Genomic DNA, 17829 nt, shown 5'->3' on the forward strand with positions numbered 1-17829 from the left:
GGTCAGTGCAACAGTTGGAAGAGCTCTGTTCTTGTACTCAGGACAAGGTTGTGGGGGGGGTGGCTGTGGAGCCAGATGCCAGCAGCACAACTGAAGCAGGGCTGGCTGGCAGGCAGGCATGGAGGAGGAGGGGTAGTTTAGGACACACATTGCTGTCCTGGCAATGGCAAGTGTGATGGGAGATAGCCAACCCTGAGCTTGGTGGGTACTGCCTCTGCTCTCGGCTGGCGCCAGTCTGGGCTGGCAGGCAAGCTGAGGCCATGCCTGCATTGCAGGATGCATCTCTACCTCGGGTATTCAAGCTGTTCCGGGCCCTGGGCCTGAGGCACCTGGTGGTGGTGGACAACCACAATCAGGTGAGTAGTCAGGGAGGCCAGAAGGGCCCTGCGCCTGCCTGCCCTGGACACAGGTATACAGTTGCCGTCAGCTTCTGCAGGGGACCCTGAGGCCCAGGACCTAGACTGACCATGTACCCACCTCTAGGTCCCCTCCAAATTGCTACTCCCCTACATGCTTCCACAGAGGTGAGGTGGGGCCACTGGATTCTCATGACCTGGCTTTGTTCCCACAGGTAGTCGGGCTGGTAACCAGGAAAGACCTGGCCAGGTACCGGCTTGGGAAGGGGGGCCTGGAGGAGCTCTCACTGGCCCAGACATGACATCCTGGTCCTGGCACTTCAGCTGGGGTCCCCACCTCCTCGAGCAGCAGCCAATCCATTGTCCTCCAGACCTCGGGGGTGACCCAGCTGGTGTGTGAGTGTGACTATCACATGGGCGGGCACCTTGCCAGTGTTCTCTACACTCCCTTGCCTCAGCCCCTTGGATGTCACTCTCCATCTTCCTGTTTCTTCAACTTCAGGGATCAGATGTTCATGCAAGTACTCTTCCTGAGAGCCAGTGAGAGATTGCGTGTGCGTGTGTCTCAGTGCATGTGTGTCTGTGTGTGTTCACATGTGTGAGACAGCAAGTGAGCTGGGCCCTGTGGGTTTGAGTGCTGCAGGCCCCCAGGGCAGGATCCTATCCCTGCTTCTTTGCTCCTCATCACCCTCATTGGTGGTCCAGAAGGACCATGCTACCTGCAGACTGCCAGCTGGAGGCCCGGGTGATGTGAGGCTACAGCAGAGGCCTTTGGCCTTGCTCCCTCAGCTCATTCTGTGGCCGTAAGGCGATAGGCCCGTGCATCTGAGGCCAGCCTGGGCAAAGGCCCAGCTCACTGCCCAAAGGTGAGGACTTGAGCAGCAAGACAGCCCTGAAGAGCAGACTGGAGCAGACTCTGTCAGGAAGCTGGCTATTCTCCCAGATTCACCATGTGTGACCCCTGGGCTGCATACCTACTTGGGATGCCATGGGCTCTGTGATGAAATCTTGGCCAAAGGAGATCTGAGAACCATTCACCCATGGGCCCGAACTCAAGTCCTACCATGCTTCCGTCACCCCAGGCCCTCTGGAGCTGGAGTACAGATGAACAACTGTCGCCACCACGTGGACAGTGGCTGGGAAATGGGTCGTTTCAGCATGGGGTGGCAGGGAGGGTAACAAAGGCCTCTGAGGATTTCTGGCCCACAGTGATGTTCCTGGGCAGCTCTGATTCTGATCCCGGCAAGTGGGCTTTGGGATGGAGGGGCTGGTCAGCCTGGAGCAGAGACACTATGTCCCTCTGAGGCCAGGTGAGACTGGTCCCGTGGGACCTTTTTAAAAGGTCATTCCCAACTTCCCAGCCCACCTCTGACAAAGTGATTCAGATGCCTTTGTAGCAAGCTAGTGGGTGCTGCACCTTGGTTTTAGCCCCTTTCAAGGGTGTGGGGCCTCGAATCACAGGTCCTTTCCTGGTGGGGAGATCTCTGTGGTGGGAGTCTGAATGTGGGGAATCTGAATGGGAGAAATAAAAGAATTGTATCCAAACAGCCAGTGCCAGCTTCCTGTTTCTGCTCAGCATGGACCACAGTCTAGCAGCCTGGGATCCCAGGACCACAGGGTGGGGATGTCTGGGATGAGGCCCTCAATTTGTGGTGCAGGTGGGCAGCACCCCAGTGTGGACACCCTTGAGAGAGAGACACAGATGAGAGACCCAGAAACCTGGAAGTAGTGTGCAGCTGCAGCCCTTATACATCCCACAGGAGGGAGCCCCCCCCAGCCCCAGCACCAACCACTACATCCTTATTCAGATGTCTGGACACTGTTGCTCCTGGGGCAGCTGCAGAGGTCGATGGGGAGGGCTCCTCCCCAGGGGCCTTTCTGTCTGAGCTGCTGTCTCCCTGATCTGCTTGGCGAAAAAGAGGCATGTGATGTGGCTGCCCCTGGAGGGGAGGTTTACCAAAGCATTCACCTCCTCATGGAAATCCGCCAGCCAGCCCTCAGTGGGCGGGTCTGGGTGACGCAGTAGGACCAGGGACTGGAGTGTCTGTCCCTGAAGTGAGACAAAATGCTCTTACCGGCCTTTGAAGACTTGATGTGGAGAAAACAAGTACAGCATTTCACTTACCTTTTTGTATTAGGTAAATGTTGAAATGGTGATATTTTAGATGAACTGGGTTAAATAAAACGGACTATTGAAATTCACTCCACCTGGCTTTCTTACTGCAGCTACTAAGAAAGTTAATGTCACTGGTGCAGCCCACACCTGTGGCAACACCCCGTTTCTTTTTTCTTTTTTTTTTTTATAAGGTTTTTTTTATTTTTAGAGAGGAGACGGGAGGGAGAAAAAGAGGGAGAGAAACATCAGTGGATTACCTCATATGCACCCCAACCAGATACCGAACCTGCAACCCAGACATATGACCTGACCAGGAATCAAACTTGTAGCCTTTTGCTTTGTGGGATGATGCCCAACCAACTGAGCCACACCCTGTTTCTTTTAGATAGTCCCTCAGGACCACTGTTTTGTCAGGTGCAGACAGGCTGTATTCAGTTTGTCTGGGGATCCCAGGTTTCCTGCTCCAATTTAGCAACTGAAGAGCCAACAATTGCTTCTTGGCATCCCTCCTGCCCAGGCCAGGCCAGAGGTCGGACATTAACCTCTGGCTGGCTGAATGGTGCCCCCTCGGATCCATCCAGAAACAAGCAGTTGGGGAGACCTTGGAGGAATGGGAGAGTTGACTCAGGTTCCACTGGCAGTTGGGCTGGGAAGTCCCAAGGTTCTGTTGAGGAAAAGCAGGTTCCTGAAGAGCCCTCACTGCCCTGCCCATCTTGATACTATCTTGGAAAGAGGTGTGATGTGAGGGCAGGAGCTCACCCCTTCATGCCTTGTGTGTTCCCTGAAGATCCTAGAACCTTTCAGATTTTATTTCCCTGCCTCCCTCCAGCTACCCCCACCCCCAACCATCCTGGTTTCCAGCTCTGGGTAGTCACAGGGCACTTGGCCCAGGGCCTCTTGGCAATGGCCAAAGGCAAAGACAGTGGCTGCTGGTGAAGCTAGATCAGGTGAGCCGGGTGCCAACTGGGGCGGAAGCCAGGAACGCAGTTCAGGGAGGGGATTGCATAGGGGTGTGGACCCTCGGGACAGCTCTGCTTCCTGGCCCCCAGGTCAGTGTACAGCCTGGGGGCTCCTTCTGGAGCTGGCCAAGCAGGGTATTGTTCCATTTCTGCTGCCCGGTGCTGTGTGTCCTCAGACACGGGTTTCACCTCTGAGCCTAAGCTTCCTATTGTGGAGTAATGAGAGCTGAGCCCCTCTGGTCTGGGCCATGCCACTGAGCAGAATGAGCCCCAGTTAGCTCAGTAGAGATGCTCAGTGACAGCCGTACTGATTTCAGGTCCCTGTAACCCTAAGCTCCATCTGGAAGCCAGCGTCCCTTGTCAGCTCAGAAAGCCAAGTAGTGAACCTGAAGGTGCCTTCCTGCAGAGCTGGCTGATAGCAACCCCTCATCTGGGGCTTCGCCCTCCTCCCAGCTAAGCACTATTACCCTGGAGGACCTGGGGCTCCTCCTGGAGGAAGGGCTGTCCAGCCCTGAGCCCCTGACTCAGGAGGAGATCTCAGAGAGGTGAGTTCAGCCATCTGGCGTCCACCACCTCTGTCCCGGAGTGGGACACGCCCAAGCTCTGGAAGCAGCTAAAGCAATGGTGAGCCCCATGGGGAGCAGGTTGGAAGAACCACACATCAGCCCCACAGCATGGATGCCATCTTGGCCTGCTTCTCTACCTGGCCAGGGTAGCTGACCTGCAGGCTGAGGTGGCATCCCTACGGGGACACAAGGACCACTGTGAGTGTGCCACACTGAGCCTGCTACAGGAGCTGCACCAGGTGCAGGCCACTGTTCAGCTACAAGACTTAGAGCTGAAGAAGCTGAAGCAGGAGGTCCAACAGACAGCTTGGGTCCCTGAGAAGGAAGCCCTGGAGGTGAGCCACCATTGGCTGGGAGGCAGCTCGTCCCCGCCCACAGGTCAGGCTCCCCCATTCCCAGGTGTTGGGGCAGCTGTTTCCTGGGCCCTGAACTCAGCTCAACCCCTGCAGCCCAGGCTGGGAGCCCAGAGAATCCCCAAAAGCTATGTCTGTGCTGGTCAGGCTGTGAGGTCCCTGGGCCTACACTCAGCCCACACCCTCCTCCTTGCAGTTCCCCAGTCCCCAGAACCCGAACAAGATGCAGGCCCTGGACAAGAGGTATTCCCATACTGTGGCACAGGCCTTAGCAAGAGGGAAGCGGGTTTGGGGAGATCTTGTGGCTGGTGCCAGACCCATCAGGGCATCAGCCACAGGGTTCTGTTTCCCCAATTACTTGTCTTACTCAGGTAAGCAATACACGGACATGGCAGAATTCAAAAGGTCTGGGTTTGTGTGATCCTCAGCAGCCTGGGAAAGGGGTGGGAAGCTTGCTGCTGGGTCTCTTGGCTGGGCTCCTGGCCCCTGACGTCTGTCGAGCCTGCTCTGGGCTTCTCCTGGCCACCAGGAGGGTTGGCTGGGCAGGCTCCAGGCAGAAGCGGCTCTTGTGTGCCAGGTTAGTGGAGGTCCGGGAGGCCCTGACTCAGATCAGGAGGAAGCAGGCACTCCAGGACTCTGAGCGGAAGGGCACTGAGCAGGAGGCCAACCTCAGGTGAGCACCTCCTTCCTCCCCAGGGGCTGGTTCTGGATCTGCTGTGTGTGGTTGAGTGGGAGTGACTGAGGCAGGGCAGGTGTTCACTTGTCCTCAGTGCCAAGCTGCTGACTGACAGGGATTCCCTAGGCCTATAGACCCTCTGTGGGAAAAAGACTTGATCTCGAGGGTCCCCAACCCTTCCCCCTTCTCATAGGTCATGCTTACCAGGACCTAGCTCTCATCACTCCAGGTGGGGACAGGGAAACCAGTATCTTGCCCCCATCTCTGTTTATTCAGGCAGGTTAGGCACTTCCTGCTCCAAAGGCCTATAGGTCAGCCTAGCCACACACACACACCCCACCCCCAGACTCCCAGATGCAGGCCTTCCCCTGAGAAGGACTCTTGAAGTTCAAGGGCCCCGTCAGCATCCCTGTGGCTCTGCAGCCAGGCCCTCCGGATGGCCCAGCTGCTGTGAACTTTGGCCGGTGCCCCCAGGTTGGCCAACTTAGTTGGGAAGCTGGAACAGGAGGAGCAGAACCGGGAGGTGGCTTGCAGCGCCTTGCAGAGGAGTCAGGAGGAGGCCAGCCAGAGGGTGGACCATGAGGTGGCCAGACTGCAGGTATCCAGGCAGGGTGCTGGGTGAGAAGGTCCATCTGGAAGGAAACCCCCATGCTTCCATCCCAACCTATGTCCTCCTTACAGATTCTTTCCTCACTCCAGCTACCTTTTCAGTTCCTTCCACATGATCAGACTTGAGGGGTGATCCCCAAGTCCTATGCTGTCTAATATAATGGCCACTAGCCACCGGTGACTCTGTATATTAAAATTAGCTAATATTTTAGACAATTTAGAACTTGGTTCCTCTATCACATGAGCCAAAATTCAAATGCTCAGTGGCCTTGTGTGGCCAATGGCTGTCAATTGAAGCTGCACCAAGATGGAGCATCTTCCTCATCACAGAAAGCTTTGTTGTTAGCACTCCCTCAGTTGCTGCTCCTCCTTCTCCCTTTCTGTGTAACTGGCATCCAAATCTAGAAATAGAACATCGTAGCCCAAAGCCTCTTTCTTGGCCATTTTAAACCTTGGTGCTTCCCTCATGCAAAGTGGAAGCTACCTTCCTGAAGATGCATCTCCCAGTGCTTGTACTTCTGGGCTGGTGCAGTTTCCCCTCCTGTGTGGAGCCCCGTAGGAGGTGGGGCAGGGGATGAGGCAGCCTCTTCTGCTCTGCAAATAGAGATCAGGGACTGCGATGCATAACCAGGGAGGCCCCAGCTGCTGCCCACATAACTCAGCTGCTCAGCTCCGGTAATGTTTCCCTTCCGCTGCCATTTGGGAAGTTAGTGTCTTGGTTCCCTCAAGAGACTTCTAGCTTCCCACCAACCAGGAGCTCTCTAAGCCCACTCCAGGGCTGGGGCCTGCAAGCTATGGCCAGCCACCTGATTTTGTAAATAAAGTTTTATCAGCACACGCTGTTCCCATTTGTTTACTATTGTCCACAGCTGCTTTAGCGCTGGAACCACAGAGCTGAGGAGCTTTGACATAGACCCTGTGGTCCACAAACCTAAAACATCTCTCTGGCTCTTTACAGATCATTTGCCCAGCCCTACTCCAGGGAGGCTGCCAAGGGCTGGTGCTCACCTGCCCTGTGGGCTGTGGGAGCTTTCCAGAGGGCTCTGTGGCCTTGGGGAAGGTGCCTCCTGCCAGAGCCCTGCCTGCCCTGTGGGTGTGTTAGGCAGGGAGACAGGGCCACGCTGGACCTTGACTCCCCCATCCCCTGTGCCCTCAGACCCTTGGTGCAGCAGGAAGGGAGCTGACAGGGAGGAAAGAGAGATGGAAAGGGCCCCTACCTGGGCTTGGAAGACAAGGGCAAAGGGTGTGTGTGTATGAGTGTGTACATTTGCATGGGTGCATTATGTTCATGTGTGCATGGGTGCACATGTGTGTGCATGCATTTGCATGTGTGCGCATATGTGTGTGCAAGTGTGTGCTCATACATGCACTTGACCTCCCTTCCTGAGGCGCTCAGCTCTGGGTGTGGTTTGGTGGTAGCTACTATGCCTTCTTCCCTGAGTGGCGTCTGATGGCCACTGCTGTGGGCACCAAGTGTATTCTAGACTTACATGAGCTTGGTCTGTAAACCCATCACAACCCTTTTGTCTGGACATGTGACCCCTGTCTGCCTTTCCTTTCTTCCTAAGGAGGGTGTGTAGGCCCAGCTCTGCTAGGCTTGGGGACAGCCAGGGACCTAGGACCCAGAGCCCCCTCTGATAGAGATGGTTAGGCAAGAAAACAATCCAAGCCCTGGCCAGTGTGGCTCAGTGGATTGAGCACTGACCTGTGAACCGAATGGTAGCTTGTTCAGTTCCTGGTCAGGGCACATGCCTGGGTTGCAGGCCGGGTTCCCGGTTGGTGGTATGTGAGCGGCAGCCAATCCATGTATCTCTCACACATTGATGTTTCCCTCTCTTTTCCCCTCCCTTCCACTCTCTCTAAAAATAAATAAATAAAATCTAAAAAAAAAAAAAAAAAATTCAAGATGGCATGGCGATGGGGAACAGCTCTGGGAAGAGGGCACCCAGCACAGTAGCCACACAGTGTCCATGTGCCCTCCCTCCACAGGCCCAGGTGACCAAGCTGGGTGAAGAGATGAGCCTTCGCTTCCTCAAGAGGGAGGCTAAGCTGTGTGGCTTCCTGCAGAAGAGCTTCCTGGCCCTAGAGAAGGTGGGAGCTGGTGTGCTGGCAGGGGCTCTGCGGCATCCCCTGCTCGCTGGGCTCACAGCAATGGGTGGGGCCTCACAGAGAGTGAAGGCCTCAGAGAGCACGCAGCTGAAAGCAGAGAGCAGCCTGCGGGAGGAGCTGGAAAGCAGATGGCAAAATCTGCAGGAGCTGGCTGAGGAGCGCCTGCGAGCGCTGCGGGGCCAGTGCAAGGTGGGCAGCTAGGGCTGGGCGCAAGCTGGGTGCCTGGTTCGGGGGTGGCACATGTCTCAGGGCCACCTCTGCACCACAGCAAGAAGAGCGCTACCTCCTGGAGCAGTGTCGGGGCCTGGACAGAGCTGTAGTCCAGCTGACCAAGTTTGTGCGCCAGAACCAGGTGTCGCTGAACCGCGTCCTGCTGGCCGAACAAAAGGCCCGGTGGGTATTCAAATGGGGAAGTGGGCAGAGAACGGAAGCTGTAAGGTTGGGTGGACTGAAATGGGCCCTCCCCCGAGACCCCAGCATCCTGAGCCCAGTGCCGGGCCCAGTGGGACGACCAGGGCACAGTAACTACCCATCCCCAGCCTGCCCTTCGTGGGGAAACTCAGTGTGGCAATGGTGGAAACAGCCCTATCTTGGTGGCCCCTGTGATCACCCATCCTCTGCTCCACCGAGTCTCTTGGAAGGTTCTGGAGCCAGCAGCCGGGCTCCCCTCCCTGGCCCAGCTCTGAGGGGCAGGCCAGCCTCAGCTGAGGGACAGTCTCTCTCAGTGGCACCAACCCCCAGGGACACCAAGGGCCACTTGGAGGAAAGCCAGGCTGGGGACCTGGCTGCATACCTGCAGGAAAACCTGGAGGCCACGCGGCTGGCCAGCGAGCTGATGTGGCATGAGATGCGCAGCGCACTGGAGCTGGTAAGGGCAGCAGGGGCTGGGCCAGGTCACCTCTGGGATCCCTACCTACACAGGCACCCACACTCAGCCTGGCCTCCCACAGCTCCAGCAGAAGAGCCAGGCCTTGGAGGGGTCCGTGGCTGAGCTGATCAGACAGGTGAGGGACCTGAGTGACCACTTCGTGGCTCTCAGCTGGCGGCTGGACCTGCAGGAACAGACACTGACCCAGAGGCTGTGCGAGGTAAGACTGCAGCGCTACCTGGGGGAAAGGCGGCCTAGACAGGTGGGTCCTGACTCCTCTCTCGCTCCCTGAGAGTGGAGGCCTGACCAGTGACTGCAAGGCCCAGGGTGGCCCTGTGCCCGGGAGACCTCCTGCTCAGAGTGGGGCCGCCCAGGGTCAGCTGCTAAGACATTCAGAGACCTCGAGAACCGACGACACAAGTGGCTCCACAGTGGGGCCAGCAAGGCAACCTCTGTCCCTTGGGTTGTTTTTTCTCTTTTTTTGTAACAGCTTTATTGAAGTTTAATTCACACACCATACAATTCACCCTTTTAAAGTGTATAATTCAGTGGTTTGTTTGCATATATTCAGAATTGTACATTCACCACCACAATCACTTTCAGAAGGTTTTTGTCGCCCCAAAAGGAGACTCTGTCCTCATTAGCATTCACTCCCCTCACCCCTCCCCCAGCCCCTGGCACCCACTATCTGCTTTTAGTTCCTGGGGATTTGCCTTTTCTGGACACTTCATAGTAATGGAATCACACACCCTGCGGTGTGACCTTCTGTGTCTGGCTTCTCTCACAGAGCATGACTTTTTTAAGCACATTGTGTTGTAGCATGTACAAGTGCCTTTTCCCTTTTCGTGGTGGAGCACTATTCCACTATGTGACGGACCGCAGCTTGTCCGTTTGTCAGGCAATGGACACTGAGCTGCTGCCCTTGTCTGTGATTTGGATGGCATTGCTGTGAACACACATGTGCACCCTTTGGTTGTGGGGCCAGGTCCCCCAGGCCTGCCCTGCATCTCCTCTCCTGCAGCTGTGGGCCACGCTGTCTTTCCTCTGTCCCTGTCCCTACTGACTCAGTGGGAAGCTGGGGCTGGAGTGAGAAAGGAGCTGAGCTAAGCCTGGAGTGTGCCTGTCTGGGCTGTCTGGGCTGTGTGAGGCCTGTGAGCATGTGCTCAGAGTCAGGTGTGCCCAGTCTGTCTGTGTCTGTCTGTCTTTCCACCCTCCATGTCCAGGCTCTGGCCTCACTGGGTGTTCATATCCTAGGCAAAGAGTGAGTGGGAAGGCGCAGAGCGGAGATCACTGGAGGGCCTGGCCTGGTGTCGAAAGGAGGCCCAGGCATACCTGAGGGAGTTGCAGGAGACAGTGGACAACCTGCCCCAGAAGGTGGGTGAGGGCCAGGGTCACATCTCCCCTCCCCCACTGTGCCCATCCTTGGCCACTAGCCCACCCCCATCTCTGCTCTCTTTCAGATAGAAGCCATCTCTGACAGGTGTGTCCTGCACCAGAGCGACTCAGACTTCAGGATTTCTGCCGAGGGCAAAGCCAGGTGAGGCTGAGCTCCCAGCAGAAACCTGGTAGGACTTCGGCCCCTGGGAAGAGGGACAAGCTCCATGGAGATGATCGTCAGGGGATGGCTGGTGGGTAGCTGTCTCAGAGTCACCTTGCTGCACCAACAAGCTTTCTCTCAGGTGCTCCTCCATGAGCTCCGGGCACCTGTGGCAGTCCTACCCCCTCCCAAGCTCTGGCTTGGCCCCCTTGGGGGCAGCCTGCACAGATCCCTGAGTCTTTCCATCTGTCACCTGTTGGTGTCCCCAGCCCCCACTGGAGGAGTGGCAAAGCAAAGTGCCCCTTATTCTTCCCAGAACCTCTTCCCTCCACCTACCCTGCCCCTCACCTTAGGGTGCTCCCCCAGAAACTGGCAGCCTTGGCCCCCTGTTTCCACAGAGAATTCGAGGTTGGGGCCTTGCGACAGGAGCTGGCTGCTCTGTTGTCATCTGTACAGCTGCTCAGGGAGGGCAACCCTGGGCGGAAGATTGCCGAGATCCAGGGCAAGCTGGCCACGGTACCCTCTCGGCCCCCTGAGCCTGTCACACTCAGAAAGGGAGGCCATCTGGTACAGACAGGGGTAGCTCCCTGTGAAGGGGTTCCCAGGGAGGTTCACACACATCCTGCTGGGGGGACTCCCCTTGTCTTAGCCTTTGGAAGTTTCAACACTGGGGGCATCAGCAATCACAGTGAAAGGAGCTTCCCTGAGCACTGGCTGGGTCCCATGTGATCACTGGGCTGAGTGATGCCCCCCATGTCCCATCAAGGGGCGACAACCCCCTTGTCAGAGGTCGGTTCCTGCTTTGGGGGATTGGGTGCAGGCTGCTTCCATGTCCACGAATCAGGGGCAGTGTTTAGTTTCAGAACCAAATAATGAAATTGGAAAACAGCATCCAGGACAACAAGACCATCCAGAATCTCAAGTTTAATTCAGAAATGAAGCTGGTGAGAGGCAGCCCTGCACTGGTAGGATAGGTGCCCCCCTGCAGCTCCAGGGGCTCCCAGGTTGGGAGGGTGGGCTGCTTTCTCCGTGCAGGGCCTGACTCCCAGTTCCTGCTCACCTCTCTATCTTTGGTTTCCCCCGCCATCTGTCTGTCTGCATGGCTGGCCTGAGCAGCATTGCCAGGCAGATAAGGCCCTGGTTTGCCCAGAGGGAGATAATTCTGTGTGCCGTCCCACCCCCTTGTTCTCCTCCCTGCATTCCCACATCAGTTCCGCCCCCCATGCCGCTCCTGCCTCTGTCCTCAGCGCATGGAGGAGATGGCCACACTGAGGGAGTGCCTGATGCGCCTGTGGAGGGAGGAGGGCCCATGGGCCCTGATGCCAGGCAGCAGGAAGGTCTTCACGTCCCTGGTGAGACAGCAGTTCATCAAGGATGTGGCCTCTGATGAGGTGGTCCCTATGAACCGCTGGGGTGTGTACCAGGCTGTGAGGTGAGCATTGGGGAGCTACCTTCTAGAGGCCCCTCCATATCTGAGTTGAGGGCTGGGAAGGCCCCAAGGGCAGTGGGCCATACACCATGTTTCTGGGCAGGTGGCTGCAGTGGAAGGCGGTCCTCATGAACCAGGTAGCCCAGCGGAGGCCAAGAACAATCTTGGAGAGGTCCCTTGGCCAGGAGCCTGCCCACCAGCTCACATACTTGCCCCTTTCCCAGAAATAAACGTGCCAGCTCCTGTATCTGTCAGAGTCTGGAATTACCCCCAGGGCATCAGGAGGACCAGGCAGTTGGAGTGACCAAGAAGATCCATCCTCACAGCCTGTCCATCCCCAGGCTCCCAAAATGCCCTTCTCTTGCCCAAGCCCAGCTGAGCCCCAGGCCCAACCGTTTTTCCTGGGCTTTCCTGCCAACAGGCCAGGGATCTGGAATCCACACCCCCTCCCAGCTGGGTCCCCAGCGGCCAGGCTGGTGCAGCCTCAGGATCTCTGCCTGTCAGCCATACCCTTCAAACTTGCAAGGTGCCCAGCAGAGAAGCATCTCCTCCTGTCCTAATCTAGGGAGCAAACAGTGGTTTGCTCATGTACTCAGCTGCACCCCCTCCTCCTGCCTCTCCAAGAAAACTCTTGGCTCATCTGCTTCAGGGCCTTGAGGAGGAGTGACCTGGGACTAGCCAGTGGGCCAGCAGTGTGAGGGGTGCCCTTGGGAATCTTGGGGGCTGGTCTGGATGGGCACAGTGTGTACACCCCTTGAGCCTATAGTCTCCGAGTGGCCACAGCTCCCTCCCTGTCATTCTTTCCTTTAGACAGAGCTCCAATGGCCGAGGCTAGGGTGTCTAGGTCAGGTGCTGGGGACTTCAGCCCCTGCACATTACTGCCCTGGTGGCCTCCGGTGGTGGCAGCTCCAGGTCCCAGGATGAGCCTTGTCCCTCTTCCCAGGCCTGGAATGTCCCCACCTAGACTGGTTTGTCCTCCTGGTGGCTACCTGCCTTGGATGGCTCCAGAACCCCTCCCAGAGGACAGCTGTAAAGAGAGTCCAGACCCCTGCTGCCCAGCTCACCCCTGGCAACCCTCGCTGCTCACTAGGCCTCAGCCAGCTGCATCCCCTCCAGGGTCTGGGCACCCCTGCCTGGCAGCTCTGGGCCGGCCTCCACTGACCAGCTAGCCAGCAGGTCACTGAAGTCAGGAGTACCAGGGTGCAACAGGCCCAGTGGGCTGGGCGCTGGCTCCTTCCAGAAGGAGGGGGGCAGCTTCCTCTGGGTCATGGGGGTGATGTGGCCGTACTTCTGCTCGAGCCTCATCCGGTGGCTGGCTGACACCCTGGGCCCTGAGAAATGCCGCAGCCCATAGTCAAACAACTCAGCCAGTGGCCCCAGTGGCTGCACTCTGTCCCCACCGAGGCCTGACTCATGCTCCTGCCCTTGGGGTCCCCTGGGAGAGTAGACTCCAGGCTCAGTGGCCTTGTCATCATCAGGGAACCCACCCTCGGCCAGATGCACCAGGCCTGTGCAGTAGAGCTCCTTGGCTGAGCTGCTGGTCAGGTGGCTGTCAGCATAGATGTCACAAGTATCTGGGTCCTGCCCCCTGTCCTTGCGGCCAAAGTACCTCTGGATGTCGCCGCTGATGAGCTCAGAGAACCGCAGCAGCTGCAGTGGCATCTCAGCGCTGCTCGGACCTGGAGGGGCCTCTTCTGGGGTAACTGTGGCCCAACCTGAGCTCTGGGGAGCTGGGCTGTAGGCCCCTGGCCCCTCACCCTCCAGATCCTCTTCTTCTTCCTCCCCCACCTCCTCTTCTTCTTCCTCCTCTTCAGAAGTGTCTGGGGGCTCTGAGTCTAGGGGCAGGAAGGGCTGAAGGGATGGCAAGGGCAGCTGGAAGTCACAGAGAGGTCGGATCACGCCTGTGGCCATGTCCTCCACGTTGGAGCTTCTGGGGCCTCTGGGGCAGCAGGTACCCCCTGGGGAGGGAGGTGGAGAGGGGAAAGGTTATCAGTCAGGGCCTGCAGCCCTCCTGGTGGAACTGGGCACTATGGCCACTTGTTCTTCGAGAGAGAGCTGAGCTCAAAAGTGGGTGAGATTTGGAAGAGACGAGGAGAAGGCCACCATGGCTGTGGGCATGGCAGGAGTTGGGTGAGGAGAGCCTGCAGAGTGTAGGCCGAGGGGCTTAGAACAGTCAGTGGCCTGTGGGATGGTCAGGGGCCCTAGGAGGAGTACATTCCTGAAGGGTGGTCAGAGGGAATGAGGGTGGGTGAGAGGGTGGTGCCACTCTAACAGTCATTTGGTGTAGGGGGAGAAGTCACAGAAGAGAGAGGCAGGGGAGGTGGGAAGACAGCCACCCAGGGGCTGGGCTGAGGGTAGGTTTGGGGCCTTGGAGAGCAGAACCCGTGTTCCAGTGTGGGTTTGCTGTGGCTCTTGACAAATAGGCTCACTGAGGTGTCATCTGCCCAGGTACTGCGCAGGGGACCCCTCGTCCCCTGCAATGCCTACTCTGAGCCCAGGAGCTGGGCCTGGCTGCATCAGGGCTGCTTTGCTGCTTTGGGGGACTTCAGAGCCATTTCTCCCCCCTGCCATTTCTCCAGTCCCATCTACCTCTAATAAGTGCGGTCACAATCCCAGGCTTTCATTTGTTCTGTCTGGGGAGCAAGGGGTGAATGAGACAACAGCCCAGGATTTGGCAGGATCAGCAAGAGGCAATAAAATGGCCCTTGGGCCTCCACTTAGCTGGGGCTTTGGAGGGTGGGGAGGTGACTGTCAGGGGTGCCTCTGTCTCTCCCCTTGGCCTGCAGCCAAGCAGGGGAGTGGGGGGCTGGTTCTAAACTCCAAAGCCTACCCCCCACATACCCAGGGATGTATCAGGCATGCCCCTGCGGGGCAGGGAGGCAGGTGAGTGAGCCCAGGGAAGAAGAAAAAAAGGGAAGGTGATTTGGAGAGGAGAGGGGTCTCCTAGCTTGTCAGGAAACACCTCCCAGGGGACCGGGTGAGTCAGAGTCAAGCAGACCTGGGGAGCACGGGCCTCCCGTCCTACCAGCAGGCCACTGACTGTGCTGTACTCCCAATTTTGTTTTCAGTGCTGAGGCCCCTCTTCCCTGCAGGGGCATCTAGTGGCCCCAGCTGTGGGGTGGTGCCCTCCTTCCCCCAGACCATGTTTTCCCTGTCACAGACCTAGGTGGCCTGGCCCTGCCCAGCCCTGCTGGTGACCCATCCCAGTGAGTGGGTGGTCCCCAAAGACCACCTGGCAGAAGGGCCCACAGCCTTCCCAGGAGGGAGAGGAGGCCAGACCCCATAGGCAGGACCCTCCCCGCCTGTTGCCAAGCCCTTCTCTTACCTGTGAGACCTGCAGCTCTGCTGGGCAGGCCCACCTCCACCTGCGCTCAAGCATTTATAGTCGAGCTTAGCTGCCGGCCAGGCTGGCAAATATTTGGGGACTGCATTGTCATCGCAGACTGGGCAAATAGAATCCGTTTGCTTTAGCGCCCGGCAACCAGGGCCCAGCAAGGGGGAGCCTAGGCCTGCCTGGGGACAGTAGAGTGTTTGCTGCACACCCAGCTGGCTCACACCCGGCGGAGGACCCTTATCTCCATTGCTGATTGGGGCCCCAACCAAACCTTGTCAAATAGGCGGAAAATTAAATTTCATGCTATTTTGACTTCTGGAGTAGCCTTCTCTAGAGGACATCCTGCTTGTGCAGCACTCTGGGTGAATGGGGCTCCTGGCCAGCAGCAGCACCTTAGAAGGTCAAGGGAGCAGGGCTGGGGACCACCAGCCAGAGCCCAGGTGGAGGGCTCATGCAGGTTGGGCCCCTGGAGCTCCTGCTCAGTCCTCTCCTGCCACCTCACACATCCCAGAGCTGCAGTTGAGCACCTGTTCCCTCCCCAGGGCTTTGTCCCCAGTGCCCAAGCTAAGATGGCACCTCCTTCTGTGGTTCCTTTTTCAGCTTCCACACCTTTCTCTGTGGGGTTTGGTAGCCCCCACCAGCCTTGTGGAACCTGCTGCATCTCTCCCAGTGCATTACAAGCACAAACAGGACCCCAGAGCATCTGTCCCTTGCCAACTTCCCACCCTCCCTCCCAGGTGGCCCAGCCCCTCTGCCTGCAGTGCTGAACAAATGGCCTGAGGCCACCATAACCAATCACCACAAACAGGGTGGCTGAAACAACAGAGAGGGGTTCTCCCACAGTCTGGAAGCCAGAAGTAAAAAATCCAGAGTCTTTGGAGCTGGTCCCTTCCAGAGGCTCTATGGGGACGGTGCTGTGACTCGCCCCTGGTGTGTGGTGTCTCTGGTCGGTGATCCACAGCGTTGCTTGGCTTGTAGCCAGCCGTTGCCTCCGTGCTCACTCGGCTGTCCCCCTGTCAGTGCCTGTGACCATGTCTTCCTCTTCTCAAGTCCACCAGGGACATCATCAATGGATCAGGGTCCACCCTACTCCAGCCTTAGCTCCTCTTAACTTGATCATATATGCAAAGACCTGATTTCCACATAAGGTCCCATTCTGATGTCCAGGTGGACTCAAGTTTTAGGTACACTATTCAGCCCAGTAGACACCCTCCATATGTGACCACGGCCACCACCTCATTGTGGCCACTGCTGGGTGCTTTGCTGCCCTGGATCAGCCCCTGTGGTGCCAGCTGTGAGGACCGCAGGTCCCATCCACTGTGGCTCCCAAAGCAGGCGCTGCTTGTGGTCTGGGTTCTGAGGACAGGAGGGCAGTCCCCTCCCAGCTTGGGATGTGCCCAGCCAAGGCGTGGTTACTCATGGTCCCCAATATTCCTCCAAAACATGGGGGTCACCCATCCATGGGACTGGGAAGGTCCCAGATGCCACTTCGCACTCCATGAGTCCTTGCCCTTCAGTTCCAGGCTCCACTTCCTTCAGGAGGGGATGATGCCTCTCCCACCCAGTGACACCCAGGCCTTTCCTACAAATGGAGGCTGCTGGGCAAGTCCGCCCTGATGATTGGTGCCAATCATATCTCAGGCATCTGGAGGACCACATGCAGACACTCAGTGTCACCCCAAGATCAGGACCTGCCTGTGCCAAGCTGGTGACCTGCCATGAGAGGGTCTCTGAAGCTGCTGATGTTTGCCCAGGGCAGGACCAGAGACAGGGCAGTGGGGCAGGGCCATACAGGCCCCAGGGAAGGGCTGCAGGGAGAGACGAGGGGTGTATGACAGGCCAAGGCCTCCGTGAGGCCTATGAATCCACCTGGGCATTACGGGCCCTTCAGCATGCCCTGGGGCGAGGCCATGCCCAGCTGAAGGGTGTCTGGCTAGGATCAGTCCCATGGGTCCAGTCCACGTTTGAACCTCAGTCCCTCAGAGGGTGACCTCAGGCGTAGCCACAGTTCTGCTCTGAAACTCTGTGGTCCGATGACACTGTTGTCCATGTCCTGCCTGTGGGGTGGCCCTGCCCCAGCCATGGCTGACTCTCTCTGACCCAGTACAACCCAGCTGTCAGCCATGATCTGCAGGAGACCTAGGTTGGAGTTCCAGGTGTTTCCTGGCCTGCTGTTGCCCCTACATTCCCACTCTGCCCAGGTACTACTGCTCCTGCCCCCTGCTGGCCTAGGGAGCTCCAGTGACTTGCAACCGGTGTGCCACAAGAATTTTTAAAACATGAAATAAATACCTACCTGACTATTGAGTCAAGGGCACTGACCTCTTTTCCCTTAGGTTGTCAAATAAAAAAATGACAACAGCCAACACAATAATAGCTGTCTGATGTGAATGAATAAAAATTATATCTATTTTTTGTCAGATCATGAAAAAACATATTTTTTAGTGTGCCACAGAATTTTAGTAATTTAGTTTATGTGTGCCATGAGATGAGAAAGGTTGAATGTTGCTGCCAAAGGGCCATAGCCCAGCAGCTGTGTGGGCTGTAGCCACAACGCCCCTGCTGCTGGTCAGGAAAGACCAGGCCAGGGCCATGCTCTGGCCTCCAGCCCTCCCCTGTGCCAGGCACGGGCTGGGTGCTGGGGGCAGGTGGGCTGAGGAAGATAAGATGTAACCCTGTCCTTGAGAGGAACCCAGCCCGTGTGACCAGAGGAGGTTGTTTGCAGGATGCTGATGGGAGCCGGAGTTCACCTGGCCAGACTGTGGGAAGTGAAGGTGTCCCTGCAGAGGGGATAGCCTGGAGAAGACCCAGACCTCGAAGAGCTGGCCTTCTACGGTTGACTGAATGATGTCCCCAAAGATGTCCGGGCCCTAATCCCCAGGAACTTCAGCCATGACACCTCACACGGAAAAGAGAC

At 57.4% G+C, this 17829-nt stretch overlaps 3 protein-coding genes across 7 annotated transcripts in view; 2 read left to right on the forward strand and 1 right to left on the reverse strand.

Moving 5' to 3' along the window:
* CLCN7 (Cl-/H+ antiporter 7) overlaps positions 1-1901 on the forward strand; it is a 28080-nt gene extending 26179 nt beyond the window's left edge. For 3 of the 5 annotated variants that reach the window (XM_090277312.1, XM_090277316.1, XM_090277314.1), the window contains one exon: positions 276-637. In XM_090277312.1, coding sequence (XP_090133438.1) covers positions 276-446 — 171 coding nt within the window. In that variant the 3' untranslated portion in view covers positions 447-637. Of the gene's footprint in view, positions 1-275 lie in introns of all 5 variants that reach the window. The other 2 variants (XM_090277313.1, XM_090277315.1) reach the window with 1 other exon arrangement.
* CCDC154 (coiled-coil domain containing 154) lies at positions 1615-11825 on the forward strand. Its single transcript, XM_090279370.1, is given in 18 exon segments — positions 1615-1666; positions 3838-3976; positions 3978-4055; positions 4143-4332; positions 4547-4593; positions 4928-5023; positions 5501-5624; positions 7625-7726; positions 7805-7933; positions 8013-8137; positions 8486-8612; positions 8695-8832; positions 9867-9986; positions 10073-10149; positions 10548-10665; positions 11007-11093; positions 11397-11581; positions 11682-11825. Coding segments are annotated over 18 exon segments (2061 nt in total). The 3' UTR covers positions 11809-11825.
* PERCC1 (proline and glutamate rich with coiled coil 1) lies at positions 11050-15091 on the reverse strand. The gene is made up of 2 exons (XM_090277318.1): positions 14904-15091; positions 11050-13536 (listed from the first exon to the last, which is right to left on the reverse strand). The coding sequence occupies exon 2, from the start codon at positions 13487-13489 to the stop codon at positions 12665-12667; it is 825 nt and encodes a 274-aa protein (XP_090133444.1). The 5' UTR covers positions 13490-13536; positions 14904-15091; the 3' UTR covers positions 11050-12664.
* Positions 15092-17829: the final 2738 nt, after the last annotated feature.

The sequence above is a fragment of the Furipterus horrens genome, unplaced genomic scaffold (assembly GCF_987537825.1).
Source record: "Furipterus horrens unplaced genomic scaffold, mFurHor1.1.pri manual_scaffold_5, whole genome shotgun sequence".
NCBI classification, from domain to species: domain Eukaryota; kingdom Metazoa; phylum Chordata; class Mammalia; order Chiroptera; family Furipteridae; genus Furipterus; species Furipterus horrens.

Coding starts and splice junctions, on each gene's coding strand:
- PERCC1 (XM_090277318.1), bottom strand. CDS start 13,489: ATGGCCACAGGCGTGATCCGACCTCTCTGTGACTTCCAGCTGCCCTTG.